The sequence below is a fragment of the Drosophila subpulchrella genome, chromosome 2L (assembly GCF_014743375.2).
Source record: "Drosophila subpulchrella strain 33 F10 #4 breed RU33 chromosome 2L, RU_Dsub_v1.1 Primary Assembly, whole genome shotgun sequence".
Taxonomy (NCBI): Eukaryota; Metazoa; Arthropoda; class Insecta; order Diptera; family Drosophilidae; genus Drosophila; species Drosophila subpulchrella.
Window position 1 is genome coordinate 12,147,927 of NC_050610.1, and position 26,430 is coordinate 12,174,356.

Genomic DNA, 26,430 nt, shown 5'->3' on the forward strand with positions numbered 1-26,430 from the left:
TGTCTCTTAAATGTAGTTAATTATTTGAGACTACATTGAATATATTATTATTTTTCTTCCATCAAAGTCTCTTAAGATAAATACAAACTCTCAATTAAATCCAAATAATATCTTTAAAAATATATTTAATATCATCCAACTGATCAGGTCGATCTGATTATTAAGACTTTAAAATAAACCTTAGTATTTTCTTAGCAAAGAAAAATTAAGAATATAAAATAAAAATAAAAATAATTGTTGAATACATATATATATATTTTTTTTAACCTTTTAAACTATTTATGTAAACAAAAATATTTAACAAAACTGTATTTTTATAAAAACTGAATTTTACTTCCCTCGGCAAGTATAAAAAATACATTTTTCAAAATTGTTTAATCAATTTGATTATAAAGTCTTTATATTAAGTCTCAGCAGCTTTAAAGAAATACTATTGTAGTAAATTTATCAATGATAAAAATAATGATTTTAAAATGTTATAAATATAAATAAATTATGAAAATAAAATAAATTTTTCTAAATCGTTCAATCAATTTGATTATAAAGTCTTCATATTAAGTCTTAGCAGCTTTAAGAAGAGACTATTGTAGTAAATTTATCAATGATAAAAATAATGTTTTTAAAATGTTATGAAAAATATTTATAACATGAAACCCAATTATTCTGAGTCCTTAAGGGAACAGAACTCCATCTTACCCGGAACTGGGTGTTGGCATTCCGGCTGGCGATGGACAGGTGCAGTCCGAAGCACAGGATGAGCATCTCGCTGGTCTGCGTGACCAGCTCCCACTTGAGCGGATGGCAGGTGTTCGTGTCCGCCTCCCGGAGGCTCTCCAGCTGGGCGCTTTCCAGGAGGTCCAGCGACGAGGCCGTGAAGGCGGCCATGTAGCAGATGACAGCGAAGACCATGGTGCCCAGATACTTGAGCAGGTCCACGTCCCTCAGCACCCAGCGATGCGCCTTTCGAGTGCGGAAGTCCACCAGGTGGCGATACAGCTTCAGGATGATGGCGCCGTAGCAGGTGATGAAGCCCAGTTCCCGGAGCCACGGCTCCAGAAGGCAGCGCTCGGTGGAGGCGGGAAAGAAATGGACGGCAACCTAAAAGGGAATATGTTAGTAAAGAAAAGGGGTTATACTTCCTGAAGGACCACTCACAGATGCATAAAGTAAAACAATGCCCAGCAGTATCGTCTCCAGCACAGTCCACATGCCCGAGGCAATGGCCTGAAAGTATTAAAACATTATTTAACAAAGAAATATAAATTAAGAAACATCCTTTATTAGTTTTAGCAAACTAAAATATAATGTCTTCCTAATTGTTTAGAGCCATAGGGATTAGTAATAATGTTTTACGCTTTATAATAATAATATAATATGATATGATATAAATCTTTCTCATTGTTCAGAACGATCAGAATAAAGGGTACTATAATTTATATCTATGTGTAATAAGTTGTCTTAAGATTTGTTTAAAAACCCTTTAAAAACGGTTGATTTGTAGATTAAAACCATGTTATTTCTTTCATTGTAAGAAAAATAATATAGTTAATTCAGTGATACTTAATTGGCTTCAAACTTGTTTTATGAAATCCAATTAAAATTGAACCTTAATTATGTTATGTATAAAACCATAGCTTGGTTAACGTTAGGTTTAACTATTTTTAATCAGTCAAGAAACAATTATGGATTGAAAATTGACTTCTAGTGATATCCCATTAAAAAAAACCCTTTTAGGGATTAGTATACCTTGCACTTTCTCTGCCGGAAGACAATAACGCCGAGGACGACGCAGCAGAGGATGCAGGCACCCAGGACGATGGCCACCAGGAGGCGCAGGCAGGCGTCCACGTTGAGCACCTCCTCCTCCTGGAAGGTGAGGCAGACCCCGTTGTTATCGCAGTTGGAGCATCCACCGGGACACGGGATGCACGAGTAGTTGTCGTAGCCCTCGGACAGCTCCACCCGATCCCCTCGGAATCCCTGGAGAGTGGAGTTGGGCAGGTAGTAGGACTCCCGGCACAGGCAGGTGTACACATCCCTGGTGGCGGCGGGTTTGTTCTCGGTGAGCAGGCAGAAAGTCGTGTTCCGATCGCAGCTATAAGGATTTCATGATATTTACTGAGTTCAGATAGAGTTTCTTATATAATTTACCCATGACGACGACCGAAAACTTCCTCCAAGCCATCGTTGCACACATCCTCGTCGGCGGCAATAAAAGCAGCCGCCACAACTCTGAAAATATTAACAATAAATTACCAGTTCCAACATATGGTTTTATATATCGATTCGCGACTCACTTGATCCTGTGCTCGCTAAAGGATATGCGAAATGGCCAAAGCCAGCGACGCGTCAACAGGTTGCAGTCGCGGAAGGGAGCCCCCCATTCCTGGGTGCCGTCCGTGCTGTTCCAGGCCGCACTGTAGAAACAAACAAATAGCACAATTATGGGCAACTTTCCAAAATAATACGGCTTATGCATATGAGTACTGTGTGTATAAGTGGTCCATTTAAATTAAGCGATGGATATCTTTTAAGTAAGCTAAAAAGCTTATTGAATTAAACTGTCTGTTAAATTTTAGGAGCTTTAAATAATCTCTCTGCTTTTGTGTAGATGTTTAATGGGGATATCTTTTAGAGTAATTAATTAGTAGTGTAAATAAATTATTTAATTGCTCTTTTGGCTATAGATGACATAAAATTAGGCTTTAAAAGCCCATTAAAGTTTATTGTACATGTACAATGTATTCATTTTGAGAGGGCCTTTTAATAATTGTAATACCATTATGTAAAGAGTTATATGTATATTACATAAGGCATTTACATTGTGCATTTTAAAAGTAACTTTATTTTATAATGTAGGTGCATACTCTTAAGGGCCTACTCCGGGAATACTCCATAAGAACTAATGGCTTTTTCAATACAAAAAACTCACCCCAACTCCCGCCAGTAGGAACCCAAGTACGCCTTATTGTGCACCTGATCCGGTGGTATCTGCAAAAGGCAAACCCGATTAAGTTGGACCCATTATCCCTGATTAGCGAGTGCATACCGTAACGTTATCCCTGAATTTAACGACCACCGTGTGAATGCTGGGCGCTGCGATGGCGAAGGCCAGGAGATTGTCGTCCTCGTTGAGGGCGTAGCTGGCGATTCCATTCGCCCGGCGACTCACCTCCGCACGTGTCGCCTCATCGATGGTAATCGGAGTGTTGGCATTTGGGAATTTACTCGATAAAAATTCAATAAACTGGCGTGCGGCATCCTCGGCGATGTCTGTGTAGTCGTAAAACTGCAAAATTCATAAAACCAGATCACAATTAATTTCTGGGACATTATAAGTATATTTAAATGGATATCATAGCTTCCAGTCATACAGTATGCATTTATTGGTAGGCTATCAAATTTTAAACAATAAAATCAACAATTTGAACCATAATATTTAAAGGAAAACACAAGTACACCACCCAGATATTAAGACTTTATTTTTAGAAACTTGGAGTTAATGTCGAATTGGTCTTAGAACAAATTTCTTAATTTAGTAAATTTACTTAATTCGAAAAAAAATCGACTTTGGGAGTAGATACTATTTTTTATTTATAGGAAACATTGCAATTTAATCGCTTTGTATAATTCAGTGCGAATATTTTTTTTAAGTACAGAAAAAATGGGTATATCAACACATCACCAATAAATTATTACTCCACCATTCCAAATTTATTGCCATTAAAATATTCCAAACAATACTGCTTAAATAAGTAATTTAAACGAGAAAGCCAGCCTGCCGAAAACGTGGGATTTGTAAGTTAAAATGCGAAATTCCGAAAAATTGCGTATACGCATCGGTTGCCCAGTGATTTAAGTGACCAGGCGGCCATCTAGATGGACACTTCCCTTGACTTGGGACCATTAATTATTCACCTGGCGCACAGGACACGTTTCACACCGACACCTTTTCTGGACAAGGAGTACGAAAAGTTTTGTTGCGACTGGGAAATAATAGGATTTAATGCCCTCCCCGGGCTATAGATCTGTACAGAAATGTTTTTAATCCAAGTTTGTACAGCTCTTAGCCGACCAAATGTTTGTACATAATTTACACGCTACAAGAAGCTCTCGAGATCTACGCACAAAAGCTGAATGGGCTGTTGGAGGGGTATTTTCGATGACATCATTATGGCTTGGGGAAACAAAAGTAACCACAGGAACATGTGGTTGTCTACGGGTGAGTCATGTAGTTGGGCCGCCACCTTTTGGCTTTTAAAACAAATATTTCCCATTAGCAGGGCTCTCGGTGATGAGCGACCACATTGCGTATACGCTACCGAAGCCCCCAAATAAATTGCCAACAAGCGACGGCAATATACCAATGTTTCTGGATGTTCTCCAGTGTGTATATGTTTTTGCTTTCATATATATATTTTGTTTTTTCATACATGTATGCAAATCTACCGCCCAAATGAACATATCGAGGTAAAAGCCATCAGTGTATGGTACCCGGAGAAATGGCATGCGAGGGGTTCCTGATAAAGCTATGATGGAGTGCTCTAAACACTCGTATACATGCCGTGTGACTATAATCATAAACCTTTTGGTAAAAGAGTATGATTAAATGTGGGTATATATGTAAGGTAGTTTAGCATCTAACCTTATAAGAATTTTTTTATTACATTTTTTTTTTAATCTTTATATGCAATAAACCCCAGTTACTGAACAGAATTTTATTATTATTAATTTATTATACCCGCTACTCGTAGAGTAAATGGCTAAACTAGTTTCGTCGGAAAGTATTTAACAGGTAGAAGGGAGTGTTTCCGATCTGATTAGGTACAAACCATGTCCATCTGTCTCTCCATCCGTATAAGCGCTGAGATCTCGGTCTCAGTCTCAATGACTGTTTAATATTTATTTACACTTTTACAACTTTTGATTTGAGTGCTATAGATTTAGTTAACATTTCATTTAAGTAGTTTTTGGACGGATCATCATTGTTGCACGTCTAAGAAATTTTGAAGGTTTACCTAATGAATTCCAGTTCATGCCTCTTCCATATTGCCCTGCTAGATTGCTAAAATAATACGATTCGGTGTTAAAATACAAAAATATTGAAGTTATGCCTTATTACACTTAAGGATAAAAAATGGTGATAAATAGTACAATAGTTACAATTAATGATTTATGATGTTTAGGTAATTATGTAATTTCGACATTAATTAAGATGAGATCAATAAAATCCATTGACTTTTTATTTTTTGTTACCTCTTATGACACGACATGTACCACCAACCGCCAAAAAAACTTTGCGCACAATTCGCACTGGCTATGTCGTTATCGCGATCTTTAGTGGAAAACTTCATGCCCAAGTGGATGGTAAGTGAGTCGCCTGCGTCTCCAGAAGGAGTTCCCACACTTTCCAAGCTATAATCACTGCTCTCTGATCCAATTCTAAAGTTGCTGTACATTTCATATTCCTGCTTCCTTTCCCAATTTTCCATAACAACCAGGAGTTCCTGCTGCTGATAATTGGTCATGGCGTGCAGTTTGTCCAAGCCCAGGAAGTATTCATTGCTCAAATTTCCAAATCCATGCTTGTAATCAATCCAATCGCGGTAAAAATCCTCACTTCCATCCGTTCGGCGCAAAATAATGGTCCAACCTCCTCCCATTCTGAACTGATCGCAGGCCACTTCAAAGGGGTTATCACTGTACTCCGGCACAAGTATCGTGCGAATGGAACTGTTTTGTGTGCCCCTCGAAGCTTCATAACAGCTGGAGGGCAACGGATTGACTTTGTTTAGAAAAGTTTCAATTTTTCTGCCCAAGTCTTCCAAAAGATTTCCTAGGCGCATTTGCTCCATACTGTTGGTTTCAAAAGATTAGACTATATATATGGTAAAAAATCTTCGGTAAAATACATACCGTATAGGATACAGTTGTGAATCAATCGATTCAACATTGTTACAAACCGAGATTAGACTACACTCTTGTCTTGAAGCTTGGCTGGCCGACGCTTTTAAAATTAACAGCGTAAATATAATTCGCAGTAGCATCGTTCACGGAATTTTATAAAGACTAAGCAAATCTTTTTTAAATCTGACTATTTCTAGGCTTAAGAAATTGGTCTGATGTTTTGTCTGTTATTCTTATCACAAAAATACTGAATAACGTGTACTTATTTTTTTATTGTTTAGGTGATAAGACTGCTTCTATTGATGGCTTTGTTTAAATATAAACAAAAAATTGTACGATAAGGGTAAGGTCAGGTCAGATCCGTACAGTATATATTTGCAGAGATAATCGGTCTTGCTCCAATTTTCACTTTCCAAGATTTGCACGTACTCTAATTTCCCTCTGTCGTTAATCTGTTAGGTTCCAAGATTTGTCACAAAAACTTTCCGCCAAGCATTCGGATGGCAAATTTTAATTAATTGTATAAAAATACTTCGCGATATTTTATATTCACACAAAAATATTGTATGTGAAAAATTTAAAAATTCGAATAGTTACTTAACTGTTAAGTATAGTTCCGCGTATTTTCTTTTGTTACTATTTAACAGTAAAACTACCATAAAATTTTGAGTTGTGTGTATTTTGTTGTTGGGAGAGTAACTATTTTGTTGGTTAAATTAAAAGTATCATGAATCACCAACTATCAATTATTCACTCGGAAGTAAATTCGTTATCATTGTCGGATTTCCCTTTAACAATATATCCCTTACAGTAATTGTTTTTAATAATTTGTATTTTTATTTAATTATATTCAATATTATCTTTAAGTTAATTAATTGCTCTTAACTGCATGGCCATCATTTCATTTATTTTAAATATTTATTTTGTTTATCATAATTAAAAGTATTAAATACTTGAGAAGAATTAAATATTAAGAGAATATTTATTTAAATTAGGTAAAATGACTTTCTATATTATTTCAATAAAATTTAGTACAAGTCCTTTAAAATCCTTTACAAAATGGCTGCCAACACACACATACCCTGTCAGCTTACGCCCTTTTTTAGGGTATAAATGTATGTGGAAAACACTTGTAAATAGCGGCAGCAGCCACAAAACACACACCGAGTGTGTGTGCAATAAAACATGCATACTTATGCAAACACGGTGTGTGCGTGTGTGTGTGTGTGTGTGTGTGTTAGCAACTATGCCAAGAGTCTGGCCCAAACACACACATACAGAGTCCTGAATCCTGGCTGCCAAATGAAATCAGTAAAGCGCGTTTTACTGGCTTTTTAATGTCCATTTCCCGCCCTTTTTTCCCGCATTTCCATCTGCATTTTCCGGCATCGGCATGTACAAAATTCCTACTTATGACCATAAAAATATTTACATGGCGCAACTGTATGCTTCCTCATTGTCATTTGCATGTTTTTCCTTTTATTTTCTATGCTCGGCGCTTAATGAATAAAATATGTCAGACAGTGTTTTCCTTTTCCTTGGGGGTTTTCCTTCTGTCTTTTGGCTCAACTGCTGTTGACACTTTGAAAATCCAAGGGGCACACACACCCACGCCCGGTCGATTACCGGCAGGCTTCACTGTACTCCTGCATTCATTACATTATTCAGGAAGACAAGGCGAATGACATAAGCTGCTTGCCACGGAAGTTGGCAGTTGCCTTTCTGTTTGAACGTGTGTGCCACTGCTTTATTTATCGGATTAACATAAATGATTCTGCCGAGTGGCAATGGATTTTAAATTTATGTCTGTGTAAATAATAAAAGCCGAGCTTTACTGTTAACTAAATTCGTTGACAAGGTAATTGGTTGCGGCGAGAACAGGTAAAGTGGCAATTATAACAAACGAACTACTATTAATTGGTGAGATTTTAAGGCTTAAGCTAATTGCTTTTCTCCTCTTTTAATTATTATAATAATAGGCATGTTATTGAATTGCCAAACGGTTTTTTCAGATTTATTTCTGAGTCTCAGCCATTTTGATTTATATAAAAAAGTGACTAAGCTTCCTTAAAATCGTTTCAGTTCTAAAACAAAATTTAGAAACCCGTGTTAAAATTAAGAAAAATAAAATGTATATTCTAACTAGTTCTGTCCTAGAATTAAATAAGTGCTTTATTCTAGCTTGTTTAAAGTTGGCTGGTAAATACATTCTACATTTAATGATTTCACCCTTTTTGTGAGCTTCTAAAACAAGTAATTTAGGATGTTGAGATATAATAATCAGAACTTTAAATATGAATAATATTTTAAGTCTTCTTTTGCCTTGTGCCCTTAAAGTAAGAAATATTATTTCATTCTTCAAAGCTTTCCTTTTTTATATATTTGTACTTTTTTTTTAGAGTTTTTAAGACAGTAAATATTCCAAATATTTTAAAAGACCAGACTTTAAATATGAATGAAATGTACAGGAGTCTTAAAAATGTAGCCTTAAAGTACCTAAAAGTAGGCAACATTTTTCTTTAAAGCAGCAATATGCGTGCCAGTGAAATAAAATATATAAAACAATTATTAATAACTTTGCAGCTTCAACTTTGTTAGCAAAGCAGCACGCACATGAAGATAAAAATGCTAAGTGAAAGCGATGGGGGCGAGTGAAAAGGACAGGGAGACACACTCCAGCTGGAAGCGAGACAAGAGCAGCCGCCGGCGACAGCAGCAACATGGCAGCAGCAACAGCAGCAACAGCAACAGCAACAGCAGCAACATGAGCAGCAGGAGCGGCAACAGGAGCAACAATAATCCTTGACAGGCATTCGACAAGGCGCTCGCATTTGACCGCAGGGCACAGGAGCGAGACAGGACCACTGGGTGCGAGGGGGACGGACAATGGCCAGGATAATGCCCAAGTTGGCAGCTGTCAGCCAATGTTGTCGTTGCTGTTGCTCCTGTGCTGTGGGCACCACATTTATTTATTATTATTTTATCTGACCACGCTCGAGATTCAAATCGCTACGTGGATGCTACACAACATTTTTGTATTTTCATTTTCTTTTTATACCCTTGCAGAGGGTTTAATAATAAAGGTTTCCGACCCCATAAAGTATATATATTCTTGATCAGCATGACTAGACGAGTCGATTAGGCCATGTCCGTCTGTCCGTCTGTCCGTCCGTTTCTACGCAAACTAGTCTCTCAGTATTAAAGCTATCGTGCTGAAACTTTCCCAAAAGTCTTATATCTTTTGCAGGTAGTATATAAGTCGGAACCAGCCGGATCGGACAACTATATCTTATAACTCCCATAGGAATAATCGGAAAAAAAATTTAAAAATATTATATCTTTGGTGTATTTTAACATATAACCTTCTAAGCTAGGAAATAAAATTTTGTAATTAGTTTTGAATTTCGAATTAAATTTTGTCAACTTCGGACGACTATATCATAGAGCTGCTATAGGAACGATCGAAAAATTGGTGAAAAAATAATAAGAAACAAATTATGGCTTCGGTGATTTTTAACATATAACCACCTTATAACCACACTTATAATAAGTTCTGAATTTCGAATTTAATTTTATCAATATCGGTCGACTATATCATATAGCTGCCATAGGAAGGATCGAAAAATTGGTGAAAAAATAATAAGAAACAAATTATAGCTTCGGTGTTTTTTGACATATTATCTTATACTATTGGGAATATCTTTTTTTGTATTTTTAAATTTAATAATTATAACTGCAAGGGTATACAAACTTCGGCATGCCGAAGTTAACTTCCTTTCTTGTTATTATTATTTTTATAGCCTGCCCTCATCTCATTGTTTGTCTTCTAATTACACAAAGGTCCCGATTGCGTCAGAGGATACTTAGTTCTTGGTAATCGATTCGTGCACGTCATGTATTGGACTCTGTTTACACCGCCGACTCATTGAATATTTATACTCGATTCGCTTAGCGGACTAAAAATAGCATCCCAAGGAAACTGACGGGCAGACGGAGAAAAGCGGCAGACAATCCCGTGCTGAAAAGGACTGGCTTAAAGTCCTTGGCTGCAATTGTCATGCAAATTCAATTAAAATATTCTGATGCGAACACGCTAAGAAATAATATTATGTTATTTAAATATTTCCAGTTTTCAACGAGTGTGAGGATTTTGAGATCTAGTCTTAGACAGAGAAAAGCTGGATGTGTTTTGTGCTAGAAAACTGGACTGACTTATCTTTTTTTTTTAGAATTAAGAACACTACAAAGAGTGTTTTAAGAATTTATTTAACCTTAAGTTACCTAGCTTATACTCGTTCTCTAAGTTCGGTTGTTAAAATTTACTTTAAAAACTTTTTAGATTATTGTGTTATAAAAATATTACCAACAATAACCTTACTAAAATCTATAAATCGATCAATAAAATCGATCAATTAAAAGTTATATAAAGTTAGACTTTCAAAGAGATAAAAATATATTTATACCCGTTACTCGTAAAGTAAAAGGGTATATTAGATTCGTCGGAAAGTATGTAACAGGCAGAAGGAAGCGTTTCCGACCCCATAAAGTATATATATTCTTGATCAGGATCACTAGCCGAGTCGATTTAGCCATGTCCGTCTGTCCGTCTGTCCGTCTGTCCGTATGAACGCTGAGATCTCGGAAACTATAAGAGCTACAATACTGAGATTAGGCATGCAGATTCCTGAGATTCCTGCGCAGCGCAAGTTTGTTTCAGAAGAGTGCCACGCCCACTCTAACGCCCACAAACCGCCCAAAACTGTGGCTCCTACAGTTTTGATGCTAGAACAAAAATTTTAACTGAAATGTATTGTTCTTATCAATACCTACCGATTGACCTAAAAAAAATTTTCCACGCCCACTTTTACGCCTACAAACCGCCCACAAACTTCAAAAAATCGTAAATATGAACGCGGATATCTCGGAAAATATCAAAGATAGAGGAACGGGATTTCAGATTTAGATTCCGTAGGCTTGAGCGCAGCGTAAGTTTGTTACGCGAATATGCCACGCCCACTTTAACGCCCACAAACCGCCCAAATCTGTGACGCCCACAATTTTTATGCTAGATAAAAAATTTTAACTGAAATGTATTGGTCTCGTCAATACCTATAGATTGATTTAAAAAAAAGTTTGCCACGCCCACTCTAACGCCCACAAACCGCCCAAGCGTGTGGCGCCCACAATTTTCGTGCTAGATAAAAAATTTTAACTGAAATGTATTGGTCTCGTCAATACCTATCGATTGATTTAAAAAAACTTTGCCACGCCCACTCCAACGCCCACAATGCTTAAATCTGTCTACCGCCGGTAGGTGGCGCATTTGCTGCTTGCATATCTCCACTTTCCTTTGGTCCCTTTAGCTGAGTAACGGGTATCTGATAGTCGAGGTACTCGACTATAGCGTTCTTCCTTGTTTTTAAATTGAAATTCTACTAAAGATGATTGTTTTTTCTCAGTGCCTCAGGGTGCGTCGGTGTATGTTCTACTCACTTCATTAGCATCTCTTAATTAACTTGTACAAGAGTCAGCTTTATAAAGCAAGGGAGCTAGGAAGAGGGCCTCACACACATGAAATGCTGTCAAGACAGGCCGCAACTCTTTCCAAAATCCCGCGGTTTCTGTGTAACACACCGCCCCTTACCAGAATGAAACAAGGGAGAACGCTATAGTCGAGTACCTCGACTATCAGATACCCGTTACTCAGCTTAAGCGACCAAAGGGAAATGGAGATATGCAAGCAGCAAAGCGAGGTTTAAATGCGCCACCTACCGGCGGAAGACAGATTTAAGCGTTGTGTGCGTTAGGGTAGGCGTGACAAATTCATTGTTCAATAGAATAAGTTAGCCGCGCACTTTGCTCTCTCTGAGCGCCGGCAGTGCTTTTCTCTTTGCCGCTAGGTTCGGCCGGCAACTATTTACATACACACACATACACGCGTAAAAACATTTCGCACTGTCTGGCTCTGACGTCATAGCTTTTTTTCTTGGGAGGTTTGTAGGCGTTAGAGTGGGCGTAGAAAAATTTTTTTTGGGTCAATCGATAGGTATGGACAAGACTAATACATTTCAGTTAAAATTTTCTATCTAACATCAAAACTGTAGGAGCCACAGTTTTGGGCGGTTTGTGGGCGTTAGAGTGGGCGTGGCACTCTACTGAAACAAACTTGCGCTGCGTAAGAAGCTCAGGAATCTGCTCGCCAAATCTCAATAGCCTAGCTCTCATAGTTTCCGAGATCTCAGCGTTCATCCGGACAGACGGACAGACGGACAGACGGACAGACGGACAGACGGACAGACGGACAGACGGACAGACGGACATGGCTAGATCGACTCGGCTAGTGATCCTGATCAAGAATATATATACTTTATGGGGTCGGAAACGCTTCCTTCTGCCTGTTACATACTTTCCGACGAATCTAGTATACCCTTTTACTCTACGAGTAACGGGTATAAAAAGGGAAAACTTTCCTCCCACATCCACATGCGTCAGACATGTCGTATGCGTAATATTTTTACGACAATCAACAAGGTGGGGGGAGGTGAAAAAACGGGAATGGAGCTCACAGATTTGCGCAGAGATTTGTGTCAGCAGGAAAGAAGAGGATACCGAAAATGGTGTAACACCCAGAACACATTATATGGGTTGCTATCTCAGCAATTTTATTGATTATTCGCCAATAGCGAATCGCCGCGTTGGCAATTTTGTAAATTGTCGTTAATTGTCTCTACCTTGGATCGATGCAATGTGCAGGCTGCACTCGTTCTCACAGAATGTCCGTCAAAAGTTATGAAGGCAACCGGAAGGTGAATGTGAATGTGAATCCCCCTCCTTGCATTTCCTGCATTCCTCGCATTCCTCGCATTCCTTGCCATCCTTGCAATTTCTTTGATTGCTTCAAAAGTTGAGACACTAAATTGTACGCTTGCTTATTGCTACTGCTGCTTCTTGTCGGAATTGCTTTTGATCTAAGTAGTTCTCGTGACTAAGTGCAAAAAGCTGAAACTTTCACCCATCCTCTGCTGTGCAGCAAATTATTAGGTGGCATTCTGTAGTAGCAGTTTTAAAGTTTAACAAAATGTATACACTTTTCGAACTAGAAGCGGTCTCAATTGAAGAAGTTCTGTTTAATCTTGAGATATTCTTAATTTTGCCTTTGGAGTGTGGAGAAAAACTTAACAATATGGCTTAATAAATGAGGCTTATGTTGATTAACAGGCCTTGGCATATTGGTTTTATTTTTAAAAGGTTTTAAAAGTAGATGTTATCTTTATTTGATGATTTATTTCTAAGGATTTGGTTTTGTTATTATTTTTCAGGTATGTCAATTGTTTTACTAAGCTAAAAATGATAAATTCTAGATTTACAGACTTATAAATCTTGTTATGTCTTGTAAGAACGATCCCAAAATGTGTAGAGAAATCTTTCTAATATCTATGTTTATATGCGGGAACACTTGCAAATATTTTTTATTAAAAAAAGTTTGTTTATTGCTTTTTTGAGTAGAAAATAAGGTCATTAATATTAATAAACCTTCCCAAAAAAATAATAAATTGTGCAAAATTCAAGGTGAATATTTAATAATATTAAATTATAAAAATAATACACAAATTATATTTATTTATCAATAAAAATTAAATTTTTTTAGTTGCCATAAAAAAATGGTAAATACTATTAAATATAAATTTGTTAAAAATGTTTTCCTTAAAAAATATAAATTATAAAATATACAATAATGTCAGTAGGATTCCTCTAATAAATTATATGACATAAATGTTAATATAGTCGCTTTAAAAATATCAATTTTAAAAGGACACAAAATCCATAGATACTTTTGCCAGTAGATATCCATATATCCATAAGATAATAAAAAGCCATGCTGTACGACCAACTTACCGGCTCATCTGGCAGCATTTCCAGGACTCTTGGCTCGCATTTCTCCTCCGTTTTTTTGCCGCTGGCCGTCGCCGTCGTCGATGTTGCTGTTGCTGTTGCAGGTGCATGTGCAACTGGCGATGTTGCTGCTGCTGCCGCTGCAGTTGCTGGCGTTGTGGGCGTGGCACTGCGCTTACGCAATCGAAAGCGCTCCGCCCGACTGAGGACGGACACGCTGCTGGCGGTGGGCGTTAGCTCGTCAAAGTCAAGGCTGTTGGCATCGCGATGCAGGTGGAACTGGTGATTGTCCTGGTGCTCGTGCCCCGGGGAAATGTTGTTGGAAAAGCTGCGCTTGTAGTAGGCCAAAAGAGCATCGCGCCTGCTCTCGCGGGAAAAGGGGATGGCACCTGGGTGGGTGGGGTTGGCCCTAGCCGTAACGGCAACTGTGGCAAGGCCGACTATCAAAAGCACCAGCAGCGAATAGAGTGTGTTTAATTGTGTGCCTCTGCTGGGTCTCCTAATGTTTTTACTCTTGATGTTGCAAGTGCCGCTGCTGCTGCTGCTGCTGTTGATGTTGCAACTTGATGATGTTGCTGTTGCACTATTTGTTCGTTGGTCTTGTTGCTGCTTTGTCAGGTGGTCTCGATCTCGATCTCTGTGGCTGCTGCTGCAATTGCTTTGCTGAGTGCTCTGTACTTGAGTATTCGTTTGATTTTGGTGGCATTTCTTTTGATAGTAGTTGCTGCTGTTGCATTTACTTTGCTGCATTTGCTGCATTGAACTCGGAGCGGTTTCTTGTTGTTGTTGTTTTTTTGACTTTGTTGCTATGCACAGTTCCATATCACCGATGTGTGGTTGTTGTTCTTTTTTTGGTTTTTCCTCTTGTTGTGGGGCAAAAAGTGGTTTTTGGTATTGTTATGGTAGAAAAAGTTCCTCGTGGGAGTGGCAGCTTCGACAGGTGTAAACCAAAATTGTGGCACAGTGGCGTGCTCATCTGCAAAAATTAGAAAAGTTTTGGCTTTTGTTTAGTTGCGGCTTAGCAAGAAAATAATTAAAAGTTTTTAAGCACATATACGTAACGTGGTTGCGTTATAAAATATCACATAAAAATGCAGCATAGACCTCTATATTTCTGGGGTCTCTAGACATAGATTTAAAGCATCGGTCGTCATGGAAAACAAATATATTTTGTAGTTTATTTGTGTCAGTAGTTTACTGTTCTACGCTGTAAGTGTCCCGGCAGAGGCTAGGAAAATCTATTATGCGATGCTCCCAATTAAAAGTCAAGTTGTTTTAAAAGAATTATAAGCTTTTGTTAAATGAATATATCAGCACGATAGTAATAAAAACTTATTATTTATACAATACTTCAATTTCATATTTACCCGCCATTACAAAGTAAACACAATCAAATTGACTGTAAACGATTGCAATGACCGAATCGATTACTATTCAAATATTTGCGGTTAAATAATTTTTAAGTGGCCCCTGAATGTTATATTAATTTCGACTGCATGCGCTAAACCAATTTATTCCGATTGCCACTGCATCAATTAAAAGGCCCACAACTAAACTCTCGAATTAAAATCAGTAGCCCGAAAGTAAATTCCATACCGACATTTCCACAACCCCTCTGCCAAAATGACAGTTTTTATTGCAGCGCCAATTGGAATTTAATTGAGAATCCAGCACAAACAGCCGGTGATGACGTCCGCTAAATGTGGAAGACCAAAATGTAGATAATCGAGTCGTCTATAAAATAGACTATGGAGTACTCTTTACGGAAAATAAAATATATGAATTTGTTATAGTAATTAAAATGTTAAATACTTATAAATATATAAACCCCTTACTGAAATAAAAACTCCAAGAAAAATATCACAAATAAACTGAAAAATATAAGATAGGTAATATTTTCTATTCCTAATCATGGGAAAAATATACTATTCAAATTGCTGCCTTCACTTACCAATTATAATATATTTAAACTGCTACTGACTTAAAATCTGATTAAAAACTAATAAGTTAATTGATTTAAATGGTTCTGTAAAATTATTACAATCTACAGATTCTAGTAAAATTGGATTTGAATTACCGGATTGATATAGTTGCAGCTTATTTTAAATGTATAAGTATAAATTAAAAACCAATTATTTTCTGATTAACTGGCCATTAAACTAATTAGTCAATTTCTAATGCAATTAAAATTTATTCCCTATACAAAAATTGAATGAAAATAAATTAGTTTTGTAAACATAATTCCAATAATATTCAGTTGCAGCCAATTTTAAAGTAATTTATATTCCTCATTTATGGTAAAACTAAAACAGAGTTATGGTTTATAGGGCCATCCCTCGCTGCAGGATAAAGCGGCAATTAAATCGTTTTAAATTGCTTAGCTCAGACAAACTTGTGTGCAATTTTGTTCCACATTCCGAGGGGCACTCCCACGCCCCCGCCCACTTTTTTTTATCCACACCCCTGAAACCAGTGCAAAAAAGAATTTGCTTAGCAAGTTACGAGTTCCCAAGGGAATGGGCGTGGCATTTGCTGCACTCAAGTGTCGCCCGGCGGTATGCTATAGTTTTTTCCCCTTGTTAAGCTCCCCCTGCTGTTGCAATTTGCAATTCTGATTTATGAGTTTGCCAGGGGTGGGGGAAAAAGAGGGGATTTAGAGTGCGGCATTAGCCCATCAATGCGATGACAGGCCGCAAATTGGCCAAACGATTTGGAGGACGGCTACTGCCATGTGCTGGAAGGCAAACAGGTGTAAAAACAATTTCCGCTAATTGAAATTAATTTTCATGGCTATGGCTGCAACTGCACGGCGGAGGATGTAGGATGTAGGTCTCTATTTTTTTTGGAGGGTTCGGATTTGTGCGGGGCACTTGGGGAAGGTGAAAGTCGGGAATAGTTGGCACATGCGCCATAAACAAGTTGTGATTACGTGATTTGGCCAGATGCCAGCAGCCAAGGGAAGGAAAAAAGTTGTCTCCCATGTCCATTTAAGGTGGGATTCCTTTCCTTAATTTACAATTCTCCAAGGATTCTAGTGGGCGAAAATATTTCAAAAAATCTCAGCGATAGTAAGCCAAGAAATTTATACAAGACACACGTTTCGGAAACTCTTTTTAATTACTTTCTCTATGATTATAACAGAAATTTGTTTGTCAATATTTTATAATAGATCAATGTTATTAGAAGAATTAAAAGAGTACTTCATTTTTAAATTTCAAAAAAATTCTTGTTAGTTCGAATGGTGTTAAAAGTTTTTGAATTGAAATTAAAGCATGGTAATAATCCATATGTAATTACAAAATATGTACTAAAAGGGCAAGTAAAATGTCAAGTACCCAAGCATTTGTAATATTAGGGCATTTTATTTTTAGACCTACATTTTTTTTTATTAAGATCTTTTGATACTAAAAAAAAATAGGTAAGTCTTTTTACAAGAATCTATACTATTTAACAGTATCAAAACTATTAATAACTTTTAAGAATTACTGAAACAAATGGATGAAACCAATGAAAAACCCTCATATATCTTATAGAAAATACAATATTTCGTTGTATTTATTACTTTTAGTGTGGATGGGTACTAAATTCGTGTGCTGCCAAGTTTATTTTTCCGTTTCGCCCTGCTTTTGCTGCCTGTTTTCTGCCTGGCTGAATTCACCTGGCCTCACCTTGACACCCGCTCAACTGCAGCTAATGCGGCAAGGATGCGAGAATGTATCTCTGTCTCCACAGCCATCCGTATCTGAATCTCTATCTATATCTGAATCTGTCTGCGTCTGTGTGGGCCATTCTGTTTTTCAATTAACCAGATTTCGGGTGTACTTACTGGCGTGTTGTGTTCATGTTTGTGCCCCACCGACTGTCACCTGCTAGTTGCATGTTTGTAGTTTGCAGTTAGCAGTTTGCATTTACAACCCAATTGGCCACCTTGTTGGCCAACTGTCTTGACTTTGCTTTTGGGACTGCACCTTAATCAAAAATCACAAAACACAAATCACAAATCACTAACCATTGGCAGACATTTCAATCCCTAAATGGATTTGTTGAGGTTGCTGTCAGCCTCTTTATTTGTCTCCATTTGGCAACTTTGGTATGCAAATTTTATGGGCAAACAACAGAATGATATTTTGTCATATTCCCAGCTGTTGAATATTTATATTTTCTGGCAATTATTTTATTTCTGTGTGTGCAGAGCAATCAAAACCATATTTTGTGTTGAAACTGCCTTTGTAATTTGTGGAAAAACATGGGAAAAGCGGAATACGATGGCACTCTAAAAAGGATTGGAATTTATTAACAACTGTTGTGATGTATATGAATGTTGCAGTAGGTGGTTTAAATAATAAAGTTGGTTGAATTTCCAAGGATTTATTGAGTCCACAAATTCTGGTGTGGAATACATGTATTTTAAAATAAATAAATTTGGATACATATTTTATGCATCCAGGATCTAAAACTGGTTAAGGGAACTATTTAGTTTAAAGGATTAAGATTCAATTTCTCAATGCCATGTCAACTTTAGCTATTGAGTTTTATTGCTATATCATAGAAAATGGTTAGAAAATGTTAGCTCTTAGTTTAACAATAATTGTTAGCTTTCGATAAATAAATAAATAAATTTAACTGTAAGCTCTTAACTAGAGGATAGTTTCTGGTTAAATTGTTAAGCTTTGCCTATTCTTTTTTATATGTTTGTCAGAAAGTGCTTTTCCCTGAATTTGTCTTTCCTAAAATTAACATCACAATGAGAAAACGAATTTGTTATCCGAAAAATTTAACTTCATGTTAACTTTTTCCGATAGATCACAAGGTTACCTTAACATGACATTGAGAAATCGTTCCGTAGAATGTTTAAAAATTGTTGTTTCTTCGAACAAATTAACTTTCTGATATCTTTGTCTGAATGATCACAAACAGTAAGCTTAACATGACATTGAAAAATAGGTCCTAAGAATGCTAAAACATGTTTAGGCAAGGGAACTTCCCTTTTTTTACTGTAAGTAATTTATATTACTTTATAAAGTTCCAATTTATGCCATGAATTAGTTCAAAGTGGGCCAAAAATAAAGAAATTAAATCATTTTGGGGATTATGTTGTAAAACAAGACTCATAATAGGGAACCATGTGAGGATGAAATACATAAAATCCCGAGGCGTGTCTCAGGATGTAATGTCCTTTGGGCCATGGCAACATAATGAGCTAAAAATAGCAAAGACCTTAGCAGACGGGGAGCAAGCGAGACAGAGAGTGCTGTGGAAGGGAGACAGAAGACAGAAGACGAGAGACAAGCGAGACAAGGACGCTTTTCATTAGACAAATGTTATTTCGCACACACGCACAGAATGGGGCACAAAGCTGGGGCGTAAAACAACCAAACAATGCAACAAAGCCGCACAGCACACACACACACACACCCGCACACACACACACCCGCACACACACACACTAGTACACAAAATGGTTAACAATTAAACAATGAGAGAGCAACAAGCACAGCAATTGCAGAAGGAGCACCATGGCATTATAATAAGGAGTGCCGCTGACAGGCTCGAGGACAAATTGTTCGCCGGTCTCGAACTCTCAAACTCTTGCACCCGCAGCATTCCATTGTCAAAGTCCCGCTTTGCTTAAGTCAACGCAAGCAGCATAGAACATTCACCAAACAGCTCCCAAACGCCCCCTACTTCGCCGAATCCACTAACCCAGCAAAACCCCCAAAAAGCCAACAAATCAGACAGCATCGCTTGAAATCGCCTCCCTCGTGCCTATGTGGAAACATTTTCAGCTAAAAGCTTCGAGTGCCGGTCCCAAAACACTTTTCCAATTAGGCTTTTCTAGATAAATTCAGCCATTTATACATATAGATACAACATATAAATACAGTGGACTCTAGCAATTCTTATTTCAAAGATCTATTAGAATAGAAAAGAAACTAATGATATAAGTAAGACAAATAAATGATTTCTATAGAAATCTATTATAATAACAAATTAGCTAATGATATATGAAAGACAAATAAATTATTATAATAAACATTTCTGTTTATATTATAATATTAACTATTTAAATACATTACAAAAAAAAATTTAAAAATATATAGAGATTTTAACAATAATTTTATTAAAATTGTAGTGGGTCCACCTTAATAATACCTACCTATTAAAAATTATTTATTGTAAAGTATTTTCTGTCCTAACCACTAAATTCTTATACCTGAATAAATTACCAGTTAGTAAATAAAAAAGATTAACAAAAGTAGGGGAATTTCGCCAAACCTTTTCAGATCATTAAAAAACACTCTATTTTAAAATCACCAAAAAGGATACACATGCAAATTGTAATTTCCCAGACAACACTGTATAATGAGAAAGGAATAAAAAAAGTACAAAGAAGATACAGCACTGTAATGGCTGTGCTATTTTTTGGCAAAGGGGGCGGAGTGGGCGTGGGGTGCCTGCAAAACCCTTACAAGGACGCGGACATTGTTGTACAACAATCATTTTAATCACTTTTCAGGGTCTGGTGCCGCACTTTGTTGTTCTTTGGCTCTTTTGCCGCATGGCCCATTTCTTTTTTTGTGTTTACATGCACAATTTACTCAAGTGCTAGTGTTTATATCATTAAAAGCACGACCTTAGAATCTCGTTTTTGAATAGATGGTTGGATCGCTATCTAGCAATTTTATTGCTTTTTTGTTAAGATACAAATATAATGGTAAGAAAAGGAAAAAAGGCATAATTCCAAGGTCATTTTACTTTTTTAGTTCACTTTAATTAAATACTTAGGAATAGAAAGTATCAATTCCTTAAAAATACAGCTTTTAAAATATTAAGGCAAACAGAGCTTCCCTACCAAAACTTTAAATATATGTTATTATATTATATGGTATTTATTATATTATATTATTTGTATGAATCTGAAAAACTTTCATTTTACAAAATATATTTATAAGTGATTTTAATACCCTAATGAATTCTGTGTCACCCCCTCGATAAAGAAATTCCTCCTAAGACCTCCCCCAAAAGTATGCCACATAAAGCAAGGATCCAGCCGATTTGCTCATCTGTCTAATAATAAATAATGCCCAAAATTAGTAAATATAACCATATGGAGGATGCGCATACATTTTTCAAATTACGATTATTCATCATTCATTCCCTGGGCTTTTGGGGCTGTGCGTGGGCAGACTTATAGTATGGCATATGTATATATTTATAAGCATATATACAAATACAAGGATATGTATTATGCCTCCGTAGACAAGCGGCTCTTTGGCCGTAATCTACTTGGCCTACTTGGGCTAAGTGCGCTTTTAGATAAAGTCGCTACCGAGTCGGCTTGGCACGCACAAGCGGAAAAGGAAAAAGGGGGGCGGTTGGCTGGTGGGCGGGGCTAAGGTTCACTTCAAAATGTCGAAGGACCAAGACCAACTGTGTATGTGTGGGTGCGCCTAATGTTATGCTACGGCATAATTTGTTGCTTGAAGTGAAAAATTGTCAAGCACACTCAACGTTTATATACAGCAACAAAATTGAACTTTTCGAGGTCATAGCTTTTTATTAGCTTTGTTGTTGGCCTTAAGGAAAAGACTGGGTGATAAGAGGAAAATGGGGGATACGAATTAAAGGGCTTTTTCGATTTTAGATGAGTCTATTAGTTCATTCATTATATTATTACTTTTTTTTGGTTAATTAGATTAGGTAACAATAGAAAACTATTTTTATATTTTTTAGAAAGATCTGCAAATTATGAAACTGATTTTTATTTTATTTAAGATGCGTATTCCTTCATTCACCTATTTCTTTTTGTGGGATTAAACTAATAAAGGTAAGCGGTGTTAAATAAAATAATTACCTTGGAACTTTATCTATTATTAATCATTCTCATTTATATTTCCTAGCATATTTTAATAATCTCCACTGTACATAGGCTATAGAAGTGCTCCAATTTGGTCACATCAAATCCATAGTCGGCTTACATTTCCCTGTTTATTTCGCTTGGAAGAGCGTGAAAATGTGTCGCCTCGATTGCTGTTTCGATTGCTATTTACAAACAACGCCTTTTCCATTTTCGCTTTTCACACAAAAGTTCAAATTTCACTTGATTTTATTTCGATTCATTCTATTTGTGCAGCCTGTTTTCGCCCTGTCCCCCAGTCCCCCTAGTATTCCGTATCCGTCCCTCATCCTGTTCCATTTTCCCGGGCGGATCGGAGCTGTGTACAACATGCATCCAATATGTGTATCTAAAGTGCAGTCAAGCGGCAACAGAACATGGAAAACGAGTGGCAGGGGGGGCTGTCAGGGGGGTTGCCGGAAAAGTACGGGAAAATTCCCATTCTCAGCTGATGTCATTTGAGGCTGAGCCGTTGCCCATGGCAATGTCAAGTGGGCGCTGTGGCTGTGCATGTGGATGGCTCGACTTAAAGGCCACATTTAATTGCATAAGAAATTGCAGTTCATAAATATCTTGTGCAGAGGCGGTCTCCTAAATAAGACCTAAAGACCATTATTAGGCAGGACAATGGGGCCCAGATGATCCAATGATATCAATGACAATGCAGCCAGATTACCGAGGTGAATGGGTAAACAAGTTTGCCTGGCCTCAAGTGTTGGCCAAGCGTTTACGTTTTGTTTGAGTAGATTAAATTTATAGATTGTTCAACAAAGAGTAAGAGAGATAGTTCTGGTTAAGTGGGATAATAGTTTGATAACATTGTTGGCAGAAAGCAAAGGATAGGCTAAGGATGGATGGCTTGTTTATATATGTTACATATATATATGTTACATAGTTTCTTGAATATTAAATATATATTAAATTTTAGAAGGGCAAAGCTTATTAAATATAATACTTACATAATTTTATTTAAATAGTGTAGCAGCCAAATTTCTTTTAAGCCCTTTCAAGCTTTTAATTTTTCCCCTTGACCTATCCCAATGTTTTCACCTAGTATCTACCATTCCTTTTATTTTACGCTACTAAAAATGCAAGGCACTGCCCTACTCTAATTGCAATTTCTTCTTTAACCAACATTTTCTTTTCGGTCTGTAACCTTAACATCCATTACAATCTGCCAGATCCAAATTAAATCCATGCAATACCAACACATAAATTACAATCTCTGGCTAATTAGTTCTTTGCCCCAGCCAGACAGCCAAAGATTCCTTCGAGTTCTGCCAAACTTTTCTCCACCCTTCTAATCTCTTTTTCCCCGGCTTTTGTTTTAAGAAATCCACTTCCATGCCATTCTTAACATGCAACAGGCATGCCATTCCGCTCTCCATTCTTCCTGCTCCCTGACCCCAAATCCTGGGATGAATCCGATGGGGGCCAAGACAATAAAGTGGGTCCAAACAAAGCAACAGCGACGTGGCACCACATAAAAAGCGCCATAAAAAAAAAACAGCGGAATAAGGCGGAGAGACTACAGCACATAAAACCGAACAATTGCCAAAAATCAAATGTGACAACTTTTACCAAAATTAAAATCAGCAAAAGTGAAGCCAAAACAGTCGGTTGTTGGCCCAAAAGAGAGAAAGATAACAGGACATAAAGGAGGAAGGACATGGTATGTGGGTGGTGATGGTGGCGTACCAGGGATAGGGATGTGGTCTATAAAGTGGGAGGAGCGATGGCTCCGGTCCGAATCATTGATGCCAAACGGAAATGTGCGCACTTTCAAGAAGTGCACTAAAAATGGCGACGAGCACTTCCGTTGATGGTTCGTCGGGCCCTAGATGGGCACTGTTCTGCTCCCCAGCACACTGACTTTGAATTGGAATCTCACTTGGTCTCGGACTAGCTGGGGAAAAAGTCCCGGACAACTTCGTGGCGTCAATAAAAAGTGTCTGTAAACAAGGCATCTAATATCGATGGTTGAGTTGGGTGTCCTATGAAAGGTAAAGCTCTACCTTACTCACACAGCGAAAACTTTGTCTTTAACTATCAGCGGTGTTCAAAAACAACTTTACATATTTTATGTCTCTACACTTAGGGTGTAAAATGTGGCAAAAATACAGTTTAACTCTAGCTACAACTAAGTTCTTAATAAAAGAATTTTAATAATCTTAAATAAAGATGTATAAAATTGGTTACTTCATTTTTTCAATAGGATAGGAATAGTTTTTCAAATGTCTGTAGATGTTTTCTATGTTAAAAAAAATTCTAAAAAAATTAGTCATATATATTCACATAAATTCTACTTAAAAAAAAATTTGAAATATTTTATAAAATTTGTTATTTCTAAAGAGAGAATTAAAAATTTTATTTAATAATACTAATGATAATGTTAATTTAGTTTTAAAAATTATTACTAAAAATATTCAAGTTAGCTAAATAAAATTCGAATTAGAAATTGAAGATAACGGTACTAAAATATAAACATATATTTAAAGTTGTTTAATTTTTTCTATGGGCTAGGTCTTTGATTTTAAAAATATTGAAGTAAAATATATATGGAACTTAATTAAATTAAATTATTGATTTAAAGAACAACTACAACTGCTAAGAAATTCCAAGTATTTTAGATTTGACACATACATGCTCCTATTACTTTAAGAAAAGGCTTCTGAAAAACCTATTTTTTGAACCACTGTGAAATGGAAACTGAGACAGCGATTGACTGGCCTCTAGACTAGTGCCTCCTTCTGTTTTTCAGACACAAACCAAATAAAAGGAGAGTAAAAAATAGAGAAAAAGCTGAATGGGGAAAACAAATGTTCCCATGAATGTTGAATGATGGCTGCAAGCCAGGGCAGACGGAAAATCAGGAACGCAGCACGGCCACTAAAGAGGGATCGGAATTGCAGGCCACGTCCGAGTTTGAGTCCGTGTTTTCGCCCCAGAACTCGGGGATGGTGGGGAAATCCGAGTGCTATGGGGTATGTAAACAAGTGGCGTTTCACAAGTAATTCGAAATTGCATTTAAAGCGACTTAAACGCTTGACATCGGACAGCCCAAGGAGCCAGCTTCATTAGCCCGTCTTGTGCGCACAACATGGCGTATAATTAATATGGTACTACAGAACAGTAATGAACAACGCCTTGGCTTCATCGCATCCTTCCTGGACTTTCGGGGCGGCGGCTAATTGCATAACAGCCGAGCTTCGGAACCGGAACATTACGACCGGGTTCACTTGAGCAGAAACGAAGCGTTTGGCCTGGAAACAGGCAATAAAATTTGGTCAAAACGCCATGGCCAAGGCATACAGATAAGCGTCAAGCAGTTCACACATTTTCCTACCAATAGGAATAGGAATACTACCAGGAGCCACCACCCTTCGTTTTCCCGCCGCTGGAAATGCGCTCAAGCGTGAATATTAAACGTTTGCTTAGAAATGCGAGGCAACTGCCTACGAGTAATATTGCCCAATTTCATCCCCCGAAAACTTTTTTGTCCAGGCGACATGGTCCCACTGTTTGGCCAAACTTTTCTCCTGGCCCAAAGTTCGGGCCAAAGGCAAAAGTTTGCCAGCCGAAATGGAAATGGAAATGAATATAGAGCGCAGATATGTAAATAGTCGTGCATGTGCAAACGGGAAGTTGAAGATAGCTTCGGTTTGGTTGGGCAACCAGCTGGAAGATCGCTGCCCAGCAATTATACCAATTCGAGATTGGGGTTAAATTTAACTATATATAGAGAGTATATATCCGAAACCCCATAAATATGGAAAAAACATAACAGTTGATTCACAAGTTGTACTTTAGAAATTGATTTCTAAGACCTCATTTGTTGTCTGAATTTTCTATTTTTCTAATATGGTTAACATATCATATAATAAACATAGGTAAGAAACTTTAGTTTCCCGATACAATTTATAATGTGCAACAACCTTTTTTTGTTAAATAAATAATGTGTTAATGGCTGATTTAAAACAAACCACTTTCATTTCAATTATAAAACTATATTTTTTAGGTATTATGATTCATTTATCTTAAGAAAAACGTATATTTACATACTGATTTTCATATTATTGGTAAATAGATAAATAAATAATGAACTAAATAAATAAATAATATAATATATAAGAAAAAATCAAATATTTATCATCATATTCCTTGTTTTTCTAAATAAAAACTTGTTGATACATGATTTAAAATAAGTCCCATTAAAGTGTTGGCTGCTTCTGTTTATTTTCCATTTAAACAAACACACCCCATTAGTCATTTTAAAGATTAAAATCAAAGTCAACAATTAAATTACCAAGTAGAATTTTGCATAACAAATTGAATTGTAGTAGGCTTCTATTTAGTTTACTGAAGCTTAATTCAGATTAAATGAATTGCATACGAGAGGATATAAAATATAAGTCTTCATGCGCTTGTTTGGTTTTATTAGACAATTGCTGAACTGTAATACAATCTTGTATTTTCCGGATCTTCCTATCTATCCTTCCAGAAACCCAACGCCAAGGACAACTCTGCAGGGTGGTTATTCCGGTACATACATACATCTTTATATATACAAAATCCTCGCATATCCCTGCACACATTTGACTGCCCAAAATTGCTTTGCTTTGATATGAAAAGGTGAGCTTGGCAGTTCGCTGCCCTGGCAAACCGGTTTTGATCTTTGCAGCGTAATAATTCCCCTTTCGAAAGCCGTGCTAATCACAGAGCGTGTCCTTGAA

General features: G+C 37.0%; 2 protein-coding genes across 5 annotated transcripts in view; both read right to left on the reverse strand.

Annotated features, from left to right (window-relative positions):
* LOC119548712 (probable G-protein coupled receptor 158) overlaps window positions 1–26,430 on the reverse strand; it is a 36,286-nt gene that overhangs the window by 4,651 nt on the left and 5,205 nt on the right. For all 4 annotated transcript variants that reach the window (XM_037856177.1, XM_037856181.1, XM_037856179.1 and 1 more), the window contains exons 3-10: window positions 13,804–14,776; window positions 3,050–3,289; window positions 2,933–2,991; window positions 2,298–2,417; window positions 2,152–2,232; window positions 1,747–2,095; window positions 1,156–1,224; window positions 697–1,098 (exon numbers count right to left, since the gene is read on the reverse strand). In XM_037856177.1, the coding sequence (XP_037712105.1) occupies window positions 697–1,098; window positions 1,156–1,224; window positions 1,747–2,095; window positions 2,152–2,232; window positions 2,298–2,417; window positions 2,933–2,991; window positions 3,050–3,289; window positions 13,804–14,622 (2,139 nt within the window). In that variant the 5' untranslated portion in view covers window positions 14,623–14,776. The remainder of the gene's footprint in view (window positions 1–696; window positions 1,099–1,155; window positions 1,225–1,746; window positions 2,096–2,151; window positions 2,233–2,297; window positions 2,418–2,932; window positions 2,992–3,049; window positions 3,290–13,803; window positions 14,777–26,430) is intronic.
* Window positions 4,873–6,076, reverse strand: LOC119548714 (ficolin-2-like). Its single transcript, XM_037856187.1, has 3 exons — window positions 5,917–6,076; window positions 5,257–5,856; window positions 4,873–5,065 (listed from the first exon to the last, which is right to left on the reverse strand). Exons 1-3 carry the CDS (start codon window positions 6,045–6,047, stop codon window positions 4,960–4,962), a joined length of 837 nt encoding a protein of 278 aa, XP_037712115.1. The 5' UTR covers window positions 6,048–6,076; the 3' UTR covers window positions 4,873–4,959.